Raw genomic sequence first — 22,160 nt, 5'->3', positions numbered from 1 at the left:
TGATGTTGTACAGCTGACTGGGCTGTGATGTTGTACAGCTGACTGGGCTGTGATGTTGTACAGCTGACTGGGCTGTGATGTTGTACAGCTGACTGGGCTGTGATGTTGTACAGCTGACTGGGCTGTGATGTTGTACAGCTGACTGGGCTGTGATGTTGTATAGCTGACTGGGCTGTGATGTTGTACAGCTGACTGGGCTGTGATGTTGTATAGCTGACTGGGCTGTGAATGTGATGTTGTACAGCTGACTGGGCTGTGATGTTGTACAGCTGACTGGGCTGTGATGTTGTACAGCTGACTGGGCTGTGATGTTGTACAGCTGACTGGGCTGTGATGTTGTACAGCTGACTGGGCTGTGATGTTGTACAGCTGACTGGGCTGTGAATGTCTGATGTTGTACAGCTGACTGGGCTGTGATGTTGTACAGCTTACTGGGCTGTGAATGTCTGATGTTGTACAGCTGACTGGGCTGTGAATGTCTGATGTTGTATAGCTTACTGGGCTGTGAATGTCTGTGATGTTGTACAGCTTACTGGGCTGTGAATGTGATGTTGTACAGCTCACTGGGCTGTGATGTCTGATGTTGTACTGGCTGTGAATGTGATGTTGTACAGCTTACTGGGCTGTGAATGTCTGATGTTGTACAGCTCACTGGGCTGTGAATGTCTGATGTTGTACAGCTGACTGGGCTGTGAATGTCTGATGTTGTACAGCTGACTGGGCTGTGAATGTCTGATGTTGTACTGGGCTGTGAATGTCTGATGTTGTACTGGGCTGTGAATGTCTGATGTTGTACAGCTGACAGGGCTGTGAATGTCTGATGTTGTACAGCTGACTGGGCTGTGAATGTCTGATGTTGTACAGCTCACTGGGCTGTGAATGTCTGATGTGGTACAGCTGACTGGGCTGTGATGTTGTACAGCTGACTGGGCTGTGAATGTCTGATGTTGTACAGCTTACTGGGCTGTGAATGTCTGATGTTGTACAGCTGACTGGGCTGTGAATGTCTGATGTTGTACAGCTGACTGGGCTGTGAATGTCTGATGTTGTACAGCTGACTGGGCTGTGATGTTGTACAGCTGACTGGGCTGTGAATGTCTGATGTTGTACAGCTGACTGGGCTGTGAATGTCTGATGTTGTACAGCTGACTGGGCTGTGAATGTCTGATGTTGTACAGCTGACTGGGCTGTGAATGTCTGATGTTGTACAGCTGACTGGGCTGTGAATGTCTGATGTTGTACAGCTGACTGGGCTGTGAATGTCTGATGTTGTACAGCTGACTGGGCTGTGAATGTCTGGTGTTGTACAGCTGACTGGGCTGTGATGTTGTACAGCTTACTGGGCTGTGAATGTCTGATGTTGTACAGCTGACTGGGCTGTGAATGTCTGATGTTGTACAGCTGACTGGGCTGTGAATGTCTGATGTTGTACAGCTTACTGGGCTGTGATGTTGTACAGCTGACTGGGCTGTGATGTTGTACAGCTGACTGGGCTGTGATGTTGTACAGCTGACTGGGCTGTGATGTTGTATAGCTTACTGGGCTGTGATGTTGTATAGCTGACTGGGCTGTGATGTTGTACAGCTGACTGGGCTGTGATGTTGTACAGCTGACTGGGCTGTGATGTTGTACAGCTGACTGGGCTGTGATGTTGTATAGCTTACTGGGCTGTGATGTTGTACAGCTGACTGGGCTGTGATGTTGTATAGCTTACTGGGCTGTGATGTTGTACAGCTTACTGGGCTGTGAATGTCTGATGTTGTACAGCTTACTGGGCTGTGATGTTGTACAGCTGACTGGGCTGTGATGTTGTACAGCTGACTGGGCTGTGATGTTGTACAGCTGACTGGGCTGTGATGTTGTATAGCTTACTGGGCTGTGATGTTGTACAGCTGACTGGGCTGTGATGTTGTACAGCTGACTGGGCTGTGATGTTGTACAGCTGACTGGGCTGTGATGTTGTACAGCTGACTGGGCTGTGATGTTGTACAGCTGACTGGGCTGTGATGTTGTACAGCTGACTGGGCTGTGATGTTGTACAGCTGACTGGGCTGTGATGTTGTACAGCTGACTGGGCTGTGATGTTGTACAGCTGACTGGGCGGTGATGCTGTACAGCTGACTGGGCTGTGATGTTGTATAGCTTACTGGGCTGTGATGTTGTACAGCTGACTGGGCTGTGATGTTGTACAGCTGACTGGGCTGTGATGTTGTATAGCTGACTGGGCTGTGATGTTCTACAGCTGACTGGGCTGTGATGTTGTATAGCTGACTGGGCTGTGATGTTCTACAGCTGACTGGGCTGTGATGTTGTATAGCTGACTGGGCTGTGATGTTGTATAGCTTACTGGGCTGTGATGTTGTATAGCTGACTGGGCTGTGAATGTCTGATGTTGTATAGCTGACTGGGCTGTGATGTTGTACAGCTGACTGGGCTGTGATGTTGTACAGCTGACTGGGCTGTGAATGTCTGATGTTGTACAGCTTACTGGGCTGTGAATGTCTGATGTTGTACAGCTTACTGGGCTGTGAATGTCTGATGTTGTACAGCTCACTGGGCTGTGAATGTCTGATGTTGTACAGCTGACTGGGCTGTGATGTTGTACAGCTTACTGGGCTGTGAATGTCTGATGTTGTACAGCTTACTGGGCTGTGAATGTCTGATGTTGTATAGCTTACTGGGCTGTGAATGTCTGTCTGATGTTGTACAGCTTACTGGGCTGTGAATGTCTGATGTTGTACAGCTCACTGGGCTGTGAATGTCTGATGTTGTACTGGGCTGTGAATGTCTGATGTTGTACAGCTTACTGGGCTGTGAATGTCTGATGTTGTACAGCTCACTGGGCTGTGAATGTCTGATGTTGTATAGCTTACTGGGCTGTGAATGTCTGATGTTGTACAGCTCACTGGGCTGTGAATGTCTGATGTTGTACAGCTCACTGGGCTGTGAATGTCTGATGTTGTACAGCTTACTGGGCTGTGAATGTCTGATGTTGTACAGCTTACTGGGCTGTGAATGTCTGATGTTGTACAGCTCACTGGGCTGTGAATGTCTGATGTTGTACAGCTTACTGGGCTGTGAATGTCTGATGTTGTACAGCTTACTGGGCTGTGAATGTCTGATGTTGTACAGCTTACTGGGCTGTGAATGTCTGATGTTGTATAGCTTACTGGGCTGTGAATGTCTGATGTTGTACAGCTCACTGGGCTGTGAATGTCTGATGTTGTACAGCTTACTGGGCTGTGAATGTCTGATGTTGTACAGCTCACTGGGCTGTGAATGTCTGATGTTGTATAGCTTACTGGGCTGTGAATGTCTGATGTTGTACAGCTCACTGGGCTGTGAATGTCTGATGTTGTACAGCTCACTGGGCTGTGAATGTCTGATGTTGTACTGGGCTGTGAATGTCTGATGTTGTACAGCTTACTGGGCTGTGAATGTCTGATGTTGTACAGCTTACTGGGCTGTGAATGTCTGATGTTGTACAGCTCACTGGGCTGTGAATGTCTGATGTTGTACAGCTTACTGGGCTGTGAATGTCTGATGTTGTACAGCTTACTGGGCTGTGAATGTCTGATGTTGTACAGCTTACTGGGCTGTGAATGTCTGATGTTGTATAGCTTACTGGGCTGTGAATGTCTGATGTTGTACAGCTCACTGGGCTGTGAATGTCTGATGTTGTATAGCTTACTGGGCTGTGAATGTCTGATGTTGTACAGCTTACTGGGCTGTGAATGTCTGATGTTGTACAGCTCACTGGGCTGTGAATGTCTGGTTGTTTCCATGTCTGTTCTTTTGAGGAACAACGTAATTATGCTGTGATCAGACAGAGGTGTTAGTGGCTTGACAGTGAAGGAGCTGAGAGAGAAAGGGTCAATGTCTGTGATCATGTAGTCTACTGTACTGTGGCCAAGAGGTGAGCAGTAGGTGAATCTCCCCAAAGAGAGGGAAGATCTCCTCTGAGTAATATGGGGATTCTGAGGGGGTGGGGGGTCTCCTCTGAGTAATATGGGGATTCTGGGGGGGAAGATCTCCTCTGAGTAATATGGGGATTCTGAGGGGGGATCTCCTCTGAGTAATATGGGGATTCTGAGGGGGGGATCTCCTCTGAGTAATATGGGGATTCTGAGGGGGGATATATATTGCGCAAAGGAACACATATTTTTCTGTACAAGTTATTTTTTCAGTTTTAACCAAATGTGATATTTAACAATTTTGAGGGGATCAATTCGATTTTCTAGTTCGGATTTGTACCAAATGATTAATCCTCCAGAGTCTCTGCCTCTATCTCTTTCTCTCTCTCTGTGTGTGTCTCTCTCTATCTCTCTCTCTCTCTCTCTCTCTCTCTCTCTGTCCCTCCCTCCCTCCCTCCCCAGGTATTGGGACCCTGGTCCCAGAGCAGACCCTATGGAGGATCTGAGGTATATCTGGGGTGGCTTTGCCTATCTACAGGACATGGTAGAGCATGGCATACTGAAGATACAGACGGGACACGACTGGCCCCTGGGAGTCTACGTACAACAGATGCCATACCCCTGCTATGTAGACGACCTGTGAGTGGCCCACACACATGTCCGTCACCTCACGAATCTGTCTCACGGCCAATCAGATTGTTAGGTCTACTAGTTTGACGGACTGTCTATGTAAAGGTTCTGGTTGTAATGGTGTGAGTTACTTAGTTCATTAAGGTCTCCGATGATGAGTTGATTAGTTCAATCAGCCCAACAGGTAAAGCTGGCTGATCATCTGGTTGAAAGCAGGTTGTAATTACGTTATTTCAACCAGCTTTGCCCTCTGGGAGGTAAGTTAGTGCTGGGTTAGAGCTAACATGGGCAGTCACATTGGTACACCAGGATTGACTGTAACTAGAAAACACTGATCTTAATATTTATAACAATCATGATGGTCTTTTCTCTCTCTCTCTCTCTCTCTCTCTCTCTCTCTCTCTCTCTCTCTCTCCCTCTCTGTCTCTCTGCCTCTCTCTCCTCTCGCCCTCTCTCTCTCTCTCTCTCTCTCTCTCTCTCTCTCTCTCTCTCTCTCTCTCTCTCTCTCTCTCTCTCACTCCCTCTCTCTCTCTGTCTTTGACTCTCTGTGCCTCTCTCTCTCTCTCTCTCTCTCTCTCTGTCTCCCTGTCTCTCTCTCTCTGTCTCTCTCTGTCTTTGTCTCTCTGTGCCTCTCTCTCTCTCTCTCTCTCTCTCTCTCTCTCTCTCTCTCTCTCTGTCTCCCTGTCTCTCTCTCTCTCTCTCTCTCTCTCTCTCTCTCTCTCTCTCTCTCACTCCCTCTCACTCCCTCTCTCTCTCTCTGTCTTTGTCTCTCTGTGCCTCTCTCTCTCTCTCTCTCTGTCTCCCTGTCTCTCACTCTCTCTCTCTTTCTCCCTGTCTCTCTCTCTCTCTCTCTCTCTCTCTCAATTCAATTCAATTCAAGGGCTTTATTGGCATGGGAAACATGTGTTAACATTGCCAAAGCAAGTGAGGTAGACAACATACAAAGTTAATATATAAAGTGAAAAACAACAAAAATTAACAGTAAATATTACACATACAGAAGTTTCAAAACAGTAAAGACATTACAAATGTCATATTATATATATATATATACAATGTACAAATAGTTAAAGGACAGAAGATAAAATGAATAAGCATAAATATGGGTTGTATTTACAATGGTGTTTGTTCTTCACTGGTTGCCCTTTTCTCGTGGCAACAGGTCACAAATATTGCTGCTGTGATGGCACACTGTGGAATTTCACCCAAAAGATATGGGAGTTTTTCAAAATTGGATTTGTTTTCGAATTCTTTGTGGATCTGTGTAATCTGGGGGAAATATGTCTCTCTAATATGGTCATACATTGGGCAGGAGGTTAGGAAGTGCAGCTCAGTTTCCACCTCATTTTGTGGGCAGTGAGCACATAGCCTGTCTTCTCTTGAGAGCCATGTCTGCCTACGGCGGCCTTTCTCAATAGCAAGGCTATGCTCACTGAGTCTGTACATAGTCAAAGCTTTCCTTAATTTTGGGTCAGTCACAGTGGTCAGGTATTCTGCCGCTGTGTACTCTCTGTGTAGGGCCAAATAGCATTCTAGTTTGCTCTGTTTTTTTGTTAATTCTTTCCAATGTGTTAAGTAATTATCTTTTTGTTTTCTCATGATTTGGTTGGGTCTAATTGTGCTGTTGTCCTGGGGCTCTGTAGGGTGTGTTTGTGTTTGTGAACTCTCTCTCTCTCTCTCTCTCCCTGTCTCTCTCTCTGTCTCTCTCTCTCTCTCTCTCTCTCTCTCTCTCTCTCTCTCTCTCTCTCTCCCTGTCTCTCTCTCTGTCTCTCTCTCTCTCTCTCTCTCTCCTCTCTCTCTCTCTGTCTCTCTCTCTCTCTCTGTCTCCCTGTCTCTCACTCTCTCTCTCTCTGTCTCCCTGTCTCTCTCTCTCTCTGTCTCCCTGTCTCTCTCTCCTCTCTCTCTCTCTGTCTCTGTCTCACTCTCTCTCTCTCCCTCTCCTCCTCCTCTCTTCTCTCCTCTTCTAGCTTCATGTTGACTCTGAACCGGTGCTTCCCTATCTTCATGGTGCTAGCGTGGATCTACTCTGTGTCTATGACGGTGAAGAGCATCGTTCTGGAGAAGGAGCTACGCCTCAAAGAGACACTCAAGGTAAAACAATAAATAAGACAACGTTTATTGTTTTAAACGAGAACTGAAGACAAAAGTCAATTTTATTAAATGTTTTAATGGACAATGAATGTTCTCTATTTTATTTGGTTCTGTTCTGTTGTGTTCTATTTTGTTCTGATGTGTTCTATTTTGTTCTGATGGTTTCTATTTTGTTCTGATGTGTTCTATTTTGTTGTGTTGTGTTCTATTTTGATCTGATGTGTTCTATTTTGATCTGATGTGTTCTATTTTGTTCTGTTGTGTTCTATTTTGTTCTGTTGTATTCTATTTTGTTCTGTTGTGTTCTATTTTGTTCTGTTGTGTTCTTGCAGGCCATGGGAGTGACCAACGGAGTGATCTGGTACACCTGGTTTATAGACAGCTTCATCATGATGACCGCCAGCACAGCCCTGCTCACACTGATTATTATGGTGAGGATGGAGGGAGGAGGGGAGGAGAGGAGGGATGGTACACCTGGTTTATAGACAGCTTCATCATGATGACCGCCAGCACAGCCCTGCTCACACTGATTATTATGGTGAGGGAGGAGGGGAGGAGAGGAGGGATGGTACACCTGGTTAATAGACAGCTTCATCATGGTGAGGGCCAGCACTGCCCTGCTCAAAGCTATCATCATGGTGAGGAGGAGGGGAGGAGGATGGGAGAGGGGGATGAGGGTAGGGAGACTGTTCCACTGGAGGTCATAAGGTGAATGCACCAATTTGTAAGTCGCTCTGGATAAGAGCGTCTGCTAAATGACTTAAATGTAATGTAAATGAGAGAGAGGGAGGTATACTTGGTTCATAGACAGGGTATGATGATGACTGCCTGCACAGCTCTAATGGCGGCCATTATTATGGCGAGACGGAAGAGGGGAAGGAAACAACAGAAAGGGAGAGTGTTGTTCTTCTCTACCAGAGGGTGTATGGAGAGAGATGTCCTTCTCTACCAGAGGGTGTATGGAGGGTTGCCCTTCTCTACCAGAGGGTGTATGGAGAGGGTTGTTCTTCTCTACCAGAGGGTGTATGGAGAGGGTTGTCCTTCTCTACCAGAGGGTGTATGGAGTGTGTTTGTCCTTCTCTACCAGAGGGTGTATGGAGAGGGTTGTCCTTCTCTACCAGAGGGTGTATGGAGAGGGTTGTCCTTCTCTACCAGAGGGTGTATGAAGAGGGTTGTCCTTCTCTGCCAGAGGGTGTATGGAGAGTGTTGTCCTTCTCTACTAGAGGGTGTATGGAGAGGGTTGCCCTTCTCTACCAGAGGGTGTATGGAGAGGGTTGTTCTTCTCTACCAGAGGGTGTTTGGAGAGGGTTGTCCTTCTCTACCAGAGGGTGTATGGAGAGGGTTGTCCTTCTCTACCAGAGGGTGTATGGAGAGGGTTGTTCTTCTCTACCAGAGGGTGTTTGGAGAGTGTTGTTCTTCTCTACCAGAGGGTGTATGGAGAGTGTTGTTCTTCTCTACCAGAGGGTGTATGGAGAGGGTTGTCCTTCTCTACCAGAGGGTGTATGGAGAGGGTTGTCCTTCTCTACCAGAGGGTGTATGGAGAGGGTTGCCCTTCTCTACCAGAGGGTGTATGGAGAGGGTTGTCCTTCTCTACCAGAGGGTGTATGGAGAGGGTTGCCCTTCTCTACCAGAGGGTGTATGGAGAGGGTTGTCCTTCTCTACCAGAGGGTGTATGGAGAGGGTTGACCTTCTCAACCAGAGGGTGTTTGGCAGTTGTATTTGGTATACAGTATCGCCATCAAGTGGACTGTATTTAGAAGTGCATAAAGAAAGGACTGTATTGTATTAACTGTGTTCCCCCGCCCCCCCGCCCATTTCTCCATCAGGCTGGTAAGGTGTTGAACTACTCCAACCCGTTGGTAGTGTTCCTGTTCCTCCTGACGTTCACCATGGCCACCATCATGCAGTGTTTCCTTCTCAGTGTGTTCTTCAACAAGGCCAACCTGGCTGCAGCGTGCAGTGGTATCATCTACTTCACCCTCTACCTGCCCCACATCCTCTGTGTGGCCTGGCAGGACCGCATCACCAAGAACGCCAAGATCACAGCGGTACGTTGACCAACACTAACCCTATACCAACCCTCAGTCTGGTATATAACAATACATCCCCTCAACCCTCAGTCTGGTATATAACATAACATCCCCTCAACCCTCAGTCTGGTATATAACATAACATAATGACCCCCCAACCCTCAGTCTGGTATATAACATAACATCCCCTCAACCCTCAGTCTGGTATATAACATAACATAATGACCCCTCAACCCTCAGTCTGGTATATAACATAACATCCCCTCAGTCTGGTATATAACATAACATCCCCTCAGTCTGGTATATAACATAACATCCCCTCAGTCTGGTATAGAACATAACATAATGACCCCTCAACCCTCAGTCTGGTATATAACATAACATAATGACCTCTCAACCCTCAGTCTGGTATATAACATAACATCCCCTCAGTCTGGTATATAACATAACATCCCCTCAGTCTGGTATATAACATAACATAATGACCCCTCAACCCTCAGTCTGGTATATAACATAACATCCCCTCAGTCTGGTATATAACATAACACCCCCTCAGTCTGGTATATAACATAACATAATGACCCCTCAGTCTGGTATATAATATAACATCCCCTCAGTCTGGTATATAACATAACATAATGACCCCTCAACCCTCAGTCTGGTATATAACATAACATCCCCTCAACCCTCAGTCTGGTATATAACATAACATCCCCTCAGTCTTGCATATAATATAACATCCCCTCAGTCTGGTATATAACATAACATAATGACCCCTCAACCCTCAGTCTGGTATATAACATAACATACCCTCAGTCTGGTATATAACATAACATCCCCTCAGTCTTGTATATAATATAACATCTCCTCAGTCTGGTATATAATATAACATCCCCTCAGTCTGGTATATAACATAACATCCCCTCAGTCTGGTATATAACATAACATAATGACCCCTCAACCCACAGTCTGGTATATAACATAACATAATGACCTCTCAACCCTCATTCTGGTATATAACATAACATCCCCTCAGTCTGGTATATAACATAACATCCCCTCAGTCTGGTATATAACATAACATCCCCTCAACCCTCAGTCTGGTATATAACATAACATCCCCTCAGTCTTGCATATAATATAACATCCCCTCAGTCTGGTATATAACATAACATAATGACCCCTCAACCCTCAGTCTGGTATATAACATAACATAATGACCCCTCAACCCTCAGTCTGGTATATAACATAACATCCCCTCAACCCTCAGTCTGGTATATAACATAACATCCCCTCAGTCTGGTATATAATATAACATCCCCTCAGTCTGGTATATAACATAACATCCCCTCAACCCTCAGTCTGGTATATAACATAACATCCCCTCAGTCTGGTATATAACATAACATCCCCTCAACCCTCAGTCTGGTATATAACATAACATCCCCTCAGTCTTGTATATAATATAACATCTCCTCAGTCTGGTATATAATATAACATCCCCTCAGTCTGGTATATAACATAACATCCCCTCAGTCTGGTATATAACATAACATAATGACCTCTCAACCCTCAGTCTGGTATATAACATAACATCCCCTCAGTCTGGTATATAACATAACATCCCCTCAGTCTGGTATATAACATAACATCCCCTCAGTCTGGTATATAATATAACATCCCCTCAGTCTGGTATTTAACATAACATCCCCTCAGTCTGGTATATAATATAACATCCCCTCAGTCTGGTATATAACATAACATCCCCTCAGTCTGGTATATAATATAACATCCCCTTAGTCAGGTATATAACATAACATCCCCTCACCCCTCAGTCAGCTATATAACATAACATCCCCTCAACCCTCAGTCTGGTATATAACATACCATCCCCTCAACCCTCAGTCTGGTATATAACATACCATCCCCTCAACCCTCAGTCTGGTATATAACATAACATCACCTCAGTCTGGTATATAACATCCCCTCAACCCTCAGTCTGGTATATAACATAACATCCCCTCAGTCTGGTATATAACATAACATCCCCTCAGTCTGGTATATAATATAACATCCCCTCAGTCTGGTATATAATATAACATCCCCTCAGTCTGGTATATAACATAACATCCCCTCAGTCTGGTATATAATATAACATCCCCTCAGTCTGGTATATAACATAACATCCCCTCAGTCTGGTATATAACATCCCCTCAACCCTCAGTCTGGTATATAACATAACATCCCCTCAGTCTGGTATATAACATAACATCCCCTCAGTCTGGTATATAATATAACATCCCCTCAGTCTGGTATATAACATAACATCCCTCAACCCTCAGTCTGGTATATAACATAACATCCCCTCAGTCTGGTATATAACATAACATCCCCTCAGTCTGGTATATAACATAACATCCCCTCAGTCTGGTATATAACATAACATCCCCTCAACCCTCAGTCTGGTATATAACATAACATCCCTCAACCCTCAGTCTGGTATATAACATAACATCCCCTCACCCTCAGTCTGGTATATAACATAACATCCCCTCACCCCCAGTCTGGTATATAACATAACATCCCCTCAACCCTCAGTCTGGTATATAACATAACATCCCCTCAGTCTGGTATATAACATAACATCCCCTCACCCCTGAGTCTGGTATATAAGATAACATCCCCTCAGTCTGGTATATAAGATAACATCCCCTCAACCCTCAGTCTGGTATATACATAACATCCCCTCAACCCTCAGTCTGGTATATAATATAACATCCCCTCACCTCAGTCTGGTATATAACATAACATCCCTCAACCCTCAGTCTGGTATATAACATAACATAACATCCCCTCAACCCTCAGTCTGGTATTTAACATAACATCCCCTCAACCCTCAGTCTGGTATATAATATAACATCCCCTCAGTCTGGTATATAACATAACATCCCCTCAGTCTGGTATATAATATAACATCCCCTCAGTCAGGTATATAACATAACATCCCCTCACCCCTCAGTCAGCTATATAACATAACATCCCCTCAACCCTCAGTCTGGTATATAACATAACATCCCCTCAGTCTGGTATATAACATAACATCCCCTCAGTCTGGTATATAACATAACATCCCCTCAGTCTGGTATATAATATAACATCCCCTCAGTCTGGTGTATAACATAACATCCCCTCAGTCTGGTATATAACATCCCCTCAACCCTCAGTCTGGTATATAACATAACATCCCCTCAGTCTGGTATATAACATAACATCCCCTCAGTCTGGTATATAACATAACATCCCCTCAGTCTGGTATATAATATAACATCCCCTCAGTCTGGTATATAACATAACATCCCCTCAACCCTCAGTCTGGTATATAACATAACATCCCCTCAGTCTGGTATAATAACATCCCCTAACATCCCCTCAGTCTGGTATATAATATAACATCCCCTCAGTCTGGTATATAACATAACATCCCCTCAGTCTGGTATATAACATAACATCCTCACCCTCAGTCTGGTGTATAACATAACATCCCCTCAACCCTCAGTCTGGTATATAACATAACATCCCCTCAGTCTGGTATATAACATAACATCCCCTCAACCCTCAGTCTGGTATATAACATAACATCCCCTCAACCCTCAGTCTGGTATATAACATAACATCCCCTCATCCTCAGTCTGGTATTTAACATAACATCCCCTCAACCTCAGTCTGGTATTTAACATAACATCCCCTCAGTCTGGTATATAACATAACATCCCTCACATCCCCTCAGTCTGGTATATAATATAACATCCCCTCAGTCTGGTATATAACATCCCCTCAGTCTGGTATATAACATCCCCTCACCCTCAGTCTGGTATATAACATAACATCCTCCCCTCAGTCTGGTATTTAACATAACATCCCCTCAACCCTCAGTCTGGTATATAATATAACATCCCCTCACCCTGGTATATAACAGAACATCCCTCAGTCTGGTATATAACAGAACATCCCCTCAGTCTGGTATATAATATAACATCCCTCAGTCTGGTATATAACATAACATCCCCTCAGTCTGGTATATAACAGAACATCCCCTCAGTCTGGTATATAACAGAACATCCCCTCAGTCTGGTATATAATATAACATCCCCTCAGTCTGGTATTTAACATAACATCCCCTCAGTCTGGTATATAATAGTCTGGTATATAACATAACATCCCCCCCTCAGTAACATCCCCTCAGTCTGGTATATAACATAACATCCCCTCAGTCTGGTATATAATATAACATCCCCTCAGTCTGGTATATAACATAACATCCCTCAACCCTCAGTCAGCTATATAACATAACATCCCCTCAACCCTCAGTCTGGTATATAACATAACATCCCCTCAACCCTCAGTCTGGTATATAACATACCATCCCTCAACCCTCAGTCTGGTATATAACATAACATCACCTCAGTCTGGTATATAATAACATCCTCCTCAGTCTGGTATATAACATAACATCCCCTCAGTCTGGTATATAACATAACATCCCCCTCAGTCTGGTATATAACATAACATCCCCTCCCTCAGTCTGGTATATAACATAACATCAACCCTCAGTCTGGTATATAACATAACATCCCCTCAGTCTGGTATATAACATAACATCCCCTCAGTCTGGTATATAATATAACATCTCCTCAGTCTGGTATATAATATAACATCCCCTCAGTCTGGTATATAACATAACATCCCCTCAGTCTGGTATATAACATAACATAATGACCCCTCAACCCTCAGTCTGGTATATAACATAACATCCCCTCAGTCTGGTATATAACATAACATCCCCTCAGTCTGGTATATAATATAACATCCCCTCAGTCTGGTATATAACATAACATCCCCTCAACCCTCAGTCTGGTATATAACATAACATCCCAATCTTGCATATAATATCACCCTCAGTCTGGTATATAACATAACATCCCCTCAACCCTCAGTCTGGTATATAACATAACATCCCCTCAACCCTCAGTCTGGTATATAACATAACATCCCCTCAACCCTCAGTCTGGTATATAACATAACATCCCCTCAGTCTGGTATATAACATAACATCCCCTCAGTCTGGTATATAATATAACATCCCCTCAGTCTGGTATATAACATAACATCCCCTCAGTCTGGTATATAACATAACATCCCCTCAGTCTGGTATATAACAGAACATCCCCTCAGTCTGGTATATAATATAACATCCCCTCAGTCTGGTATTTAACATAACATCCCCTCAGTCTGGTATATAATATAACATCCCCTCAGTCTGGTATATAACATAACATCCCCTCAGTCTGGTATATAATATAACATCCCCTTAGTCAGGTATATAACATAACATCCCCTCAACCCTCAGTCAGCTATATAACATAACATCCCCTCAACCCTCAGTCTGGTATATAACATACCATCCCCTCAACCCTCAGTCTGGTATATAACATACCATCCCCTCAACCCTCAGTCTGGTATATAACATAACATCACCTCAGTCTGGTATATAACATCCCCTCAACCCTCAGTCTGGTATATAACATAACATCCCCTCAGTCTGGTATATAACATAACATGGTATATAACATAACATCCCCTCAGTCTGGTATATAACATAACATCCCCTCAGTCTGGTATATAATATAACATCCCCTCAGTCTGGTATATAACATAACATAACATCCCCTCAGTCTGGTATATAACATAACATCACCTCAGTCTGGTATATAATATAACATCCCCTCAGTCTGGTATATAACATAACATCCCCTCAGTCTGGTATATAACATCCCCTCAACCCTCAGTCTGGTATATAACATAACATCCCCTCAGTCTGGTATATAACATAACATCCCCTCAGTCTGGTATATAATATAACATCCCCTCAGTCTGGTATATAACATAACATCCCCTCAACCCTCAGTCTGGTATATAACATAACATCCCCTCAGTCTGGTATATAACATAACATCCCCTCAGTCTGGTATATAACATAACATCCCCTCAGTCTGGTATATAACATAACATCCCCTCAACCCTCAGTCTGGTATATAACATAACATCCCCTCAACCCTCAGTCTGGTATATAACATAACATCCCCTCACCCTCAGTCTGGTATATAACATAACATCCCCTCACCCCCAGTCTGGTATATAACATAACATCCCCTCAACCCTCAGTCTGGTATATAACATAACATCCCCTCAGTCTGGTATATAACATAACATCCCCTCACCCCTGAGTCTGGTATATAAGATAACATCCCCTCAGTCTGGTATATAACATAACATCCCCTCAACCCTCAGTCTGGTATATACCATAACATCCCCTCAACCCTCAGTCTGGTATATAATATAACATCCCCTCACCCTCAGTCTGGTATATAACATAACATCCCCTCAACCCTCAGTCTGGTATATAACATAACATAACATCCCCTCAACCCTCAGTCTGGTATTTAACATAACATCCCCTCAACCCTCAGTCTGGTATATAATATAACATCCCCTCAGTCTGGTATATAACATAACATCCCCTCAGTCTGGTATATAATATAACATCCCCTCAGTCAGGTATATAACATAACATCCCCTCACCCCTCAGTCAGCTATATAACATAACATCCCCTCAACCCTCAGTCTGGTATATAACATAACATCCCCTCAGTCTGGTATATAACATAACATCCCCTCAGTCTGGTATATAATATAACATCCCCTCAGTCTGGTGTATAACATAACATCCCCTCAGTCTGGTATATAACATCCCCTCAACCCTCAGTCTGGTATATAACATAACATCCCCTCAGTCTGGTATATAACATAACATCCCCTCAGTCTGGTATATAACATAACATCCCCTCAGTCTGGTATATAATATAACATCCCCTCAGTCTGCTATATAACATAACATCCCCTCAACCCTCAGTCTGGTATATAACATAACATCCCCTCAGTCTGGTATATAACATAACATCCCCTCAGTCTGGTATATAACATAACATCCCCTCAGTCTGGTATATAACATAACATCCCCTCAGTCTGGTATATAACATAACATCCCCTCACCCTCAGTCTGGTGTATACCATAACATCCCCTCAACCCTCAGTCTGGTATATAACATAACATCCCCTCAGTCTGGTATATAACATAACATCCCCTCACCCTCAGTCTGGTATATAACATAACATCCCCTCAACCCTCAGTCTGGTATATAACATAACATCCCCTCATCCTCAGTCTGGTATTTAACATAACATCCCCTCAACCCTCAGTCTGGTATTTAACATAACATCCCCTCAGTCTGGTATTTAACATAACATCCCCTCAACCTCAGTCTGGTATATAATATAACATCCCCTCAGTCTGGTATATAACATAACATCCCCTCACCCTCAGTCTGGTATATAAGATAACATCCCCTCAACCCTCAGTCTGGTATTTAACATAACATCCCCTCAACCCTCAGTCTGGTATATAATATAACATCCCCTCACCCTGGTATATAACAGAACATCCCCTCACCCTGGTATATAACAGAACATCCCCTCAGTCTGGTATATAATATAACATCCCCTCAGTCTGGTATATAACATAACATCCCCTCACCCTGGTATATAACAGAACATCCCCTCACCCTGGTATATAACAGAACATCCCCTCAGTCTGGTATATAATATAACATCCCCTCAGTCTGGTATTTAGCATAACATCCCCTCAACCCTCAGTCTGGTATATAATATAACATCCCCTCAGTCTGGTATATAACATAACATCCCCTCACCCTCAGTCTGGTATATAATATAACATCCCCTCAGTCTGGTATATAACAGAACATCCCCTCAGTCTGGTATATAACATAACATCCCCTCAGTCTGGTATTTAACATAACATCCCCTCAACCCTCAGTCTGGTATATAATATAACATCCCCTCAGTCTGGTATATAACATAACATCCCCTCACCCTCAGTCTGGGTCCCCTCAGTCTGGTATATAACATAACATCCTCCTCACCCTCAGTCTGGTATATAATATAACATCCCCTCAACCCTCAGTCTGGTATATAATATAACATCCCTCAACCCTCAGTCTGGTATATAACATAACATCCTCACCCTCAGTCTGGTATATAATATAACATCCCTCCCCTCAGTCTGGTATATAACATAACATCCCCTCACCCTCAGTCTGGTATATAATATAACATCCTCAACCCTCAGTCTGGTATATAACATAACATCCCTCAACCCTCAGTCTGGTATATAATATACCCTCAGTCTGGTATATAACATAACATCCCCTCAACCCTCAGTCTGGTATATAATATAACATCCCCTCAACCCTCAGTCTGGTATATAACATAACATCCCCTCCCTCAGTCTGGTATATAATATAACATCAGTCCTCAACCCTCAGTCTGGTATATAATATAACATCCCCTCATCCCTCAGTCTGGTATATAATATAACATCCCCTCAGTCTGGTATATAACATAACATCCCCTCAGTCTGGTATATAACATAACATCCCCTCAACCCTCAGTCTGGTATATAATATAACATCCCCTCAGTCTGGTATATAACATAACATCCCCTCACCCTCAGTCTGGTATATAATATAACATCCCCTCAGTCTGGTATATAACATAACATCTCCTCACCCTCAGTCTGGTATATAATATAACATCCCCTCAGTCTGGTATATAACATAACATCTCCTCACCCTCAGTCTGGTATATAATATAACATCCCCTCAGTCTGGTATATAACATAACATCTCCTCACCCTCAGTCTGGTATATAATATAACATCCCCTCAACCCTCAGTCTGGTATATAACATAACATCCCCTCAACCCTCAGTCTGGTATATAATATAACATCCCCTCAGTCTGGTATATAACATAACATCTCCTCACCCTCAGTCTGGTATATAATATAACATCCCCTCAACCCTCAGTCTGGTATATAACATAACATCCCCTCAACCCTCAGTCTGGTATATAATATAACATCCCCTCAGTCTGGTATATAACATAACATCTCCTCACCCTCAGTCTGGTATATAATATAACATCCCCTCAACCCTCAGTCTGGTATATAACATAACATCCCCTCAACCCTCAGTCTGGTATTTAACATAACATCCCCTCAACCCTCAGTCTGGTATATAACATAACATCCCCTCAGTCTGGTATTTAACATAACATCCCCTCAACCCTCAGTCTGGTATATAATATAACATCCCCTCAGTCTGGTATTTAACATAACATCCCCTCAACCCTCAGTCTGGTATATAATATAACATCCCCTCAGTCTGGTATATAATATAACATCCCCTCAGTCTGGTATATAACAGAACATCCCCTCAGTCTGGTATATAACATAACATCCCCTCAGTCTGGTATATAATATAACATCCCCTCAGTCTGGTATATAATATAACATCCCCTCAACCCTCAGTCTGGTATTTAACATAACATCCCCTCAACCCTCAGTCTGGTATATAACATAACATCCCCTCAACCCTCAGTCTGGTATTTAACATAACATCCCCTCAACCCTCAGTCTGGTATATAACATAACATCCCCTCAACCCTCAGTCTGGTATATAATATAACATCCCCTCAGTCTGGTATATAACATAACATCCCCTCACCCTCAGTCTGGTATATAAGATAACATCCCCTCAACCCTCAGTCTGGTATATAACATAACATCCCCTCAGTCTGGTATTTAACATAACATCCCCTCAACCCTCAGTCTGGTATTTAACATAACATCCCCTCAACCCTCAGTCTGGTATATAATATAACATCCCCTCAGTCTGGTATATAACATAACATCCCCTCACCCCTCAGTCTGGTATATAAGATAACATCCCCTCAGTCTGGTATATAACATAACATCCCCTCACTCAGTCTGGTATATAATATAACATCCCCTCAGTCTGGTATATAACATAACATCCCCTCAGTCTGGTATATAACATAACATCCCCTCAGTCTGGTATTTAACATAACATCCCCTCACCCCTCAGTCTGGTATATAATATAACATCCCCTCAGTCTGGTATATAAGATAGCATCCCCTCACCCTCAGTCTGGTATATAACATAACATCCCCTCAGTCTGGTATATAACATAACATCCCCTCACCCCTCAGTCTGGTATATAACATAACATCCCCTCACCCTCAGTCTGGTATATAACATAACATCCCCTCAGTCTGGTATATAACATAACATCCCCTCAGTCTGGTATATAACATAACATCCCCTCACCCTGGTATATAACAGAACATCCCCTCAGTCTGGTATATAACATAACATCCCCTCACCCCTCAGTCTGGTATATAACATAACATCCCCTCACCCCTCAGTCTGGTATATAACATAACATCCCCTCACCTCAGTCTGGTATATAATATAACATCCCCTCACCCTCAGTCTGGTATATAATATAACATCCCCTCAGTCTGGTATATAACATAACATCCCCTCAGTCTGGTATATAATATAACATCCCCTCACCCTCACACATAGATCAATAGAGTGATTTTCTGCCTGTACCTGTCTGTTTTCCCTCAGAGTCTGCTGTCCCCAGTAGCGTTTGGTTTTGGGACGGAGTACCTGTCTCGTTATGAGGAGCAGGGCCTGGGTCTGCAGTGGGACAACATCGGCACCAGTCCACTAGAGGGCGATGCCTACTCCTTCTTCACCTCCATAGGCATGATGATGTTTGACGCCGTGCTCTATGGCTTCCTGGCATGGTACCTTGACAACGTCTTCCCAGGTTAGAGGGAGTGCGGGGTTGTGTTTTGGGGGTTGTGTGTTTCTGTGTGTTTGTAGAGTAAGCCACCCATAAAATGGGTAGCCCTTTTCACTTGTACCCGTATATGGGTTTAAAATAGCAGATTCGATCACCTAAATTGGATCGCAGTGGCGATACAGCAGAGGAGGCTCATAATAATGTCTGGAACCTTTATTTATTTAACTAGGCAAGTCAGTTAAGAACAAATTCTTATTTTCAATGACGGCCTAGGAACAGTGGGTTAACCTGTTGCGACGAGCAATCCCGTATCCGGGAGCGTAATTATAGCCTCAAGCTCATTACCATAACTTAATGTTAACTATTCATGAAAATCGCAAATGAAATGAAATAAATATATTAGCTCACAAGCTTAGCCTTTTGTTAACAACACTGTCATCTCAGATTTTCAAAAAATGCTTTTCAACCATAGCTACACAAGCATTTGTGTAAGAGTATTGATAGCCTAGCATAGCATTAAGCCTAGCATTCAGCAGGCAACATTTTCACAAAAACAAGAAAAGCATTCAAATAAAATAATTTACCTTTGAAGAACTTCGGATGTTTTCAATGAGGAGACTCTCAGTTAGATAGCAAATGTTCAGTTTTTCCCAAAATATTATTTGTGTAGGAGAAATCGCACCGTTTTGTTCATCACGTTAGGCCAAAAAAAAAAACGCAAACTTTTTTCCAAATTAACTTCATAATATCGACAGAAACATGGCAAACATTGTTTAGAATCAATCCTCAAGGTGTTTTTCACATATCTATTCGATGATAAATCAGAGATGGCAGTTTGGTTTCTCCTCTGTTCAAAATGGAAAAATGCACGCACCTGGAGATTACGCAATAGTTTCGACGGAGGACACCGAGCGGACACCTGGTAAATGTAGTCTCTTATGGTCAAGTTTCCAATGAAATGCCTACAAATACGTCACAATGCTGCAAACACCTTGGGGAAACGACAGAAAGTGTAGGCTCATTCCTTGCACATTCACAGCCATATAAGGAGAAATTGGAACACAGCGCCTCCAAAGTCTGGCTCACTTCCTGTATGAAATTTCATCTTGGTTTCGCCTGTAGCATTAGTTCTGTGGCACTCACAGACAATATCTTTGCAGTTTTGGAAACGTCAGAGTGTTTTCTTTCCAAAGCTGTCAATTATATGCATAGTCGAGCATCTTTTCGTGACAAAATATCTTGTTTAAAACGGGAACATTTTTCATCCAAAAAAGAAATACTGCCCCCCAGAGGTTCAGGGGCAGAACGACAGATTTGTACCTTGTCAGCTCGGGGGTTTGAACTTGCAACCTTCCGGTTACCAGTCCAACACTCTAACCACTAGGCTACCCTGCCAGCTCTACACTCTAACCACAAGGCTACCCTGCCGCCTCTACACTCTAACCACAAGGCTACCCTGCCTCCTCTACACTCTAACCACTAGGCTACCCTGCCGCCTCTACACTCTAACCACAAGGCTACCCTGCCGCCTCTACACTCTAACCACTAGGCTACCCTGCCACCTCTACACTCTAACCACAAGGCTACCCTGCCGCCTCTACGCTCTAACCACTAGGCCACCCTGCCGCCTCTACACTCTAACCACTAGGCTACCCTGCCGCCTCTACACTCTAACCACTAGGCTACCCTGCCGCCTCTACACTCTAACCACTAGGCTACCCTGCCGCCTCTACGCTCTAACCACTAGACTACCCTGCCGCCTCTACACTCTAACCACTAGGCTACCCTGCCACTCTAACCACAAGGCTCTACACTCTAACCACTAGGCTACCCTGCCGCCTCTACACTCTAACCACACTAGGCTAACCACCCTGCCGCCCGCCTAACCACTAGGCTACCCCTGCCGCCTCTAACTAACCACTAGGCTACCCTGCCGCCTCTACACTCTAACCACTAGGCTACCCTGCGTCTCTACACTCTAACCACTAGGCTACTAACCCTGCCGCCGCCTCTACACTCTAACCACTAGGCTACCCTGCCGCCTCTACACTCTAACCACTAGGCTACCCTGCCGCTCTACACTCTAACCACTAGGCTACACTCTAACCACTAGGCTACCCTGCCGCCTCTACACTCTAACCACTAGGCTAACCACTAGGCTACCCTGCCGCCTCTACACTCTAACCACTAGGCTACCCTGCCGCCTCTACACTCTAACCACTAGGCTACCCTGCCGCCTCTACACTCTAACCACTAGGCTACCCTGCCGCCTCTACACTCTAACCACTAGGCTACCCTGCCGCCTCTACACTCTAACCACTAGGCTACCCTGCCACCTCTACACTCTAACCACTAGGCTACCCTGCCGCCTCTACACTCTAACCACTAGGCTACCCTGCCACCTCTACGCTCTAACCACTAGGCTACCCTGCCGCCTCTACACTCTAACCACTAGGCTACCCTGCCGCCTCTACACTCTAACCACTAGGCTACCCTGCCGCCTCTACACTCTAACCACTAGGCTACCCTGCCGCCTCTACACTCTAACCACTAGGCTACCCTGCCGCCTCTACACTCTAACCACTAGGCTACCCTGCCGCTAACCACTACACTCTAACCACTAGGCTACCCTGCCGCCTCTACACTCTAACCACTAGGCTACCCTGCCACCTCTACACTCTAACC

General features: G+C 44.2%; 1 protein-coding gene across 1 annotated transcript in view; it reads left to right on the top strand.

Moving 5' to 3' along the window:
- Window positions 1-22,160, top strand: part of LOC115116153 (retinal-specific phospholipid-transporting ATPase ABCA4-like) — a 206,345-nt gene that overhangs the window by 78,888 nt on the left and 105,297 nt on the right. The window contains exons 14-18 of the mRNA XM_065013791.1: window positions 4,377-4,553; window positions 6,512-6,635; window positions 6,968-7,066; window positions 8,462-8,683; window positions 19,295-19,499. Coding sequence (XP_064869863.1) covers window positions 4,377-4,553; window positions 6,512-6,635; window positions 6,968-7,066; window positions 8,462-8,683; window positions 19,295-19,499 — 827 coding nt within the window. The remainder of the gene's footprint in view (window positions 1-4,376; window positions 4,554-6,511; window positions 6,636-6,967; window positions 7,067-8,461; window positions 8,684-19,294; window positions 19,500-22,160) is intronic.

This window comes from Oncorhynchus nerka, linkage group LG9b, assembly GCF_034236695.1.
Source record: "Oncorhynchus nerka isolate Pitt River linkage group LG9b, Oner_Uvic_2.0, whole genome shotgun sequence".
NCBI classification, from domain to species: domain Eukaryota; kingdom Metazoa; phylum Chordata; class Actinopteri; order Salmoniformes; family Salmonidae; genus Oncorhynchus; species Oncorhynchus nerka.
The sequence above is the reverse complement of the archived record's forward strand: the minus strand, read 5'-3'. Positions and strand labels throughout refer to the sequence as shown.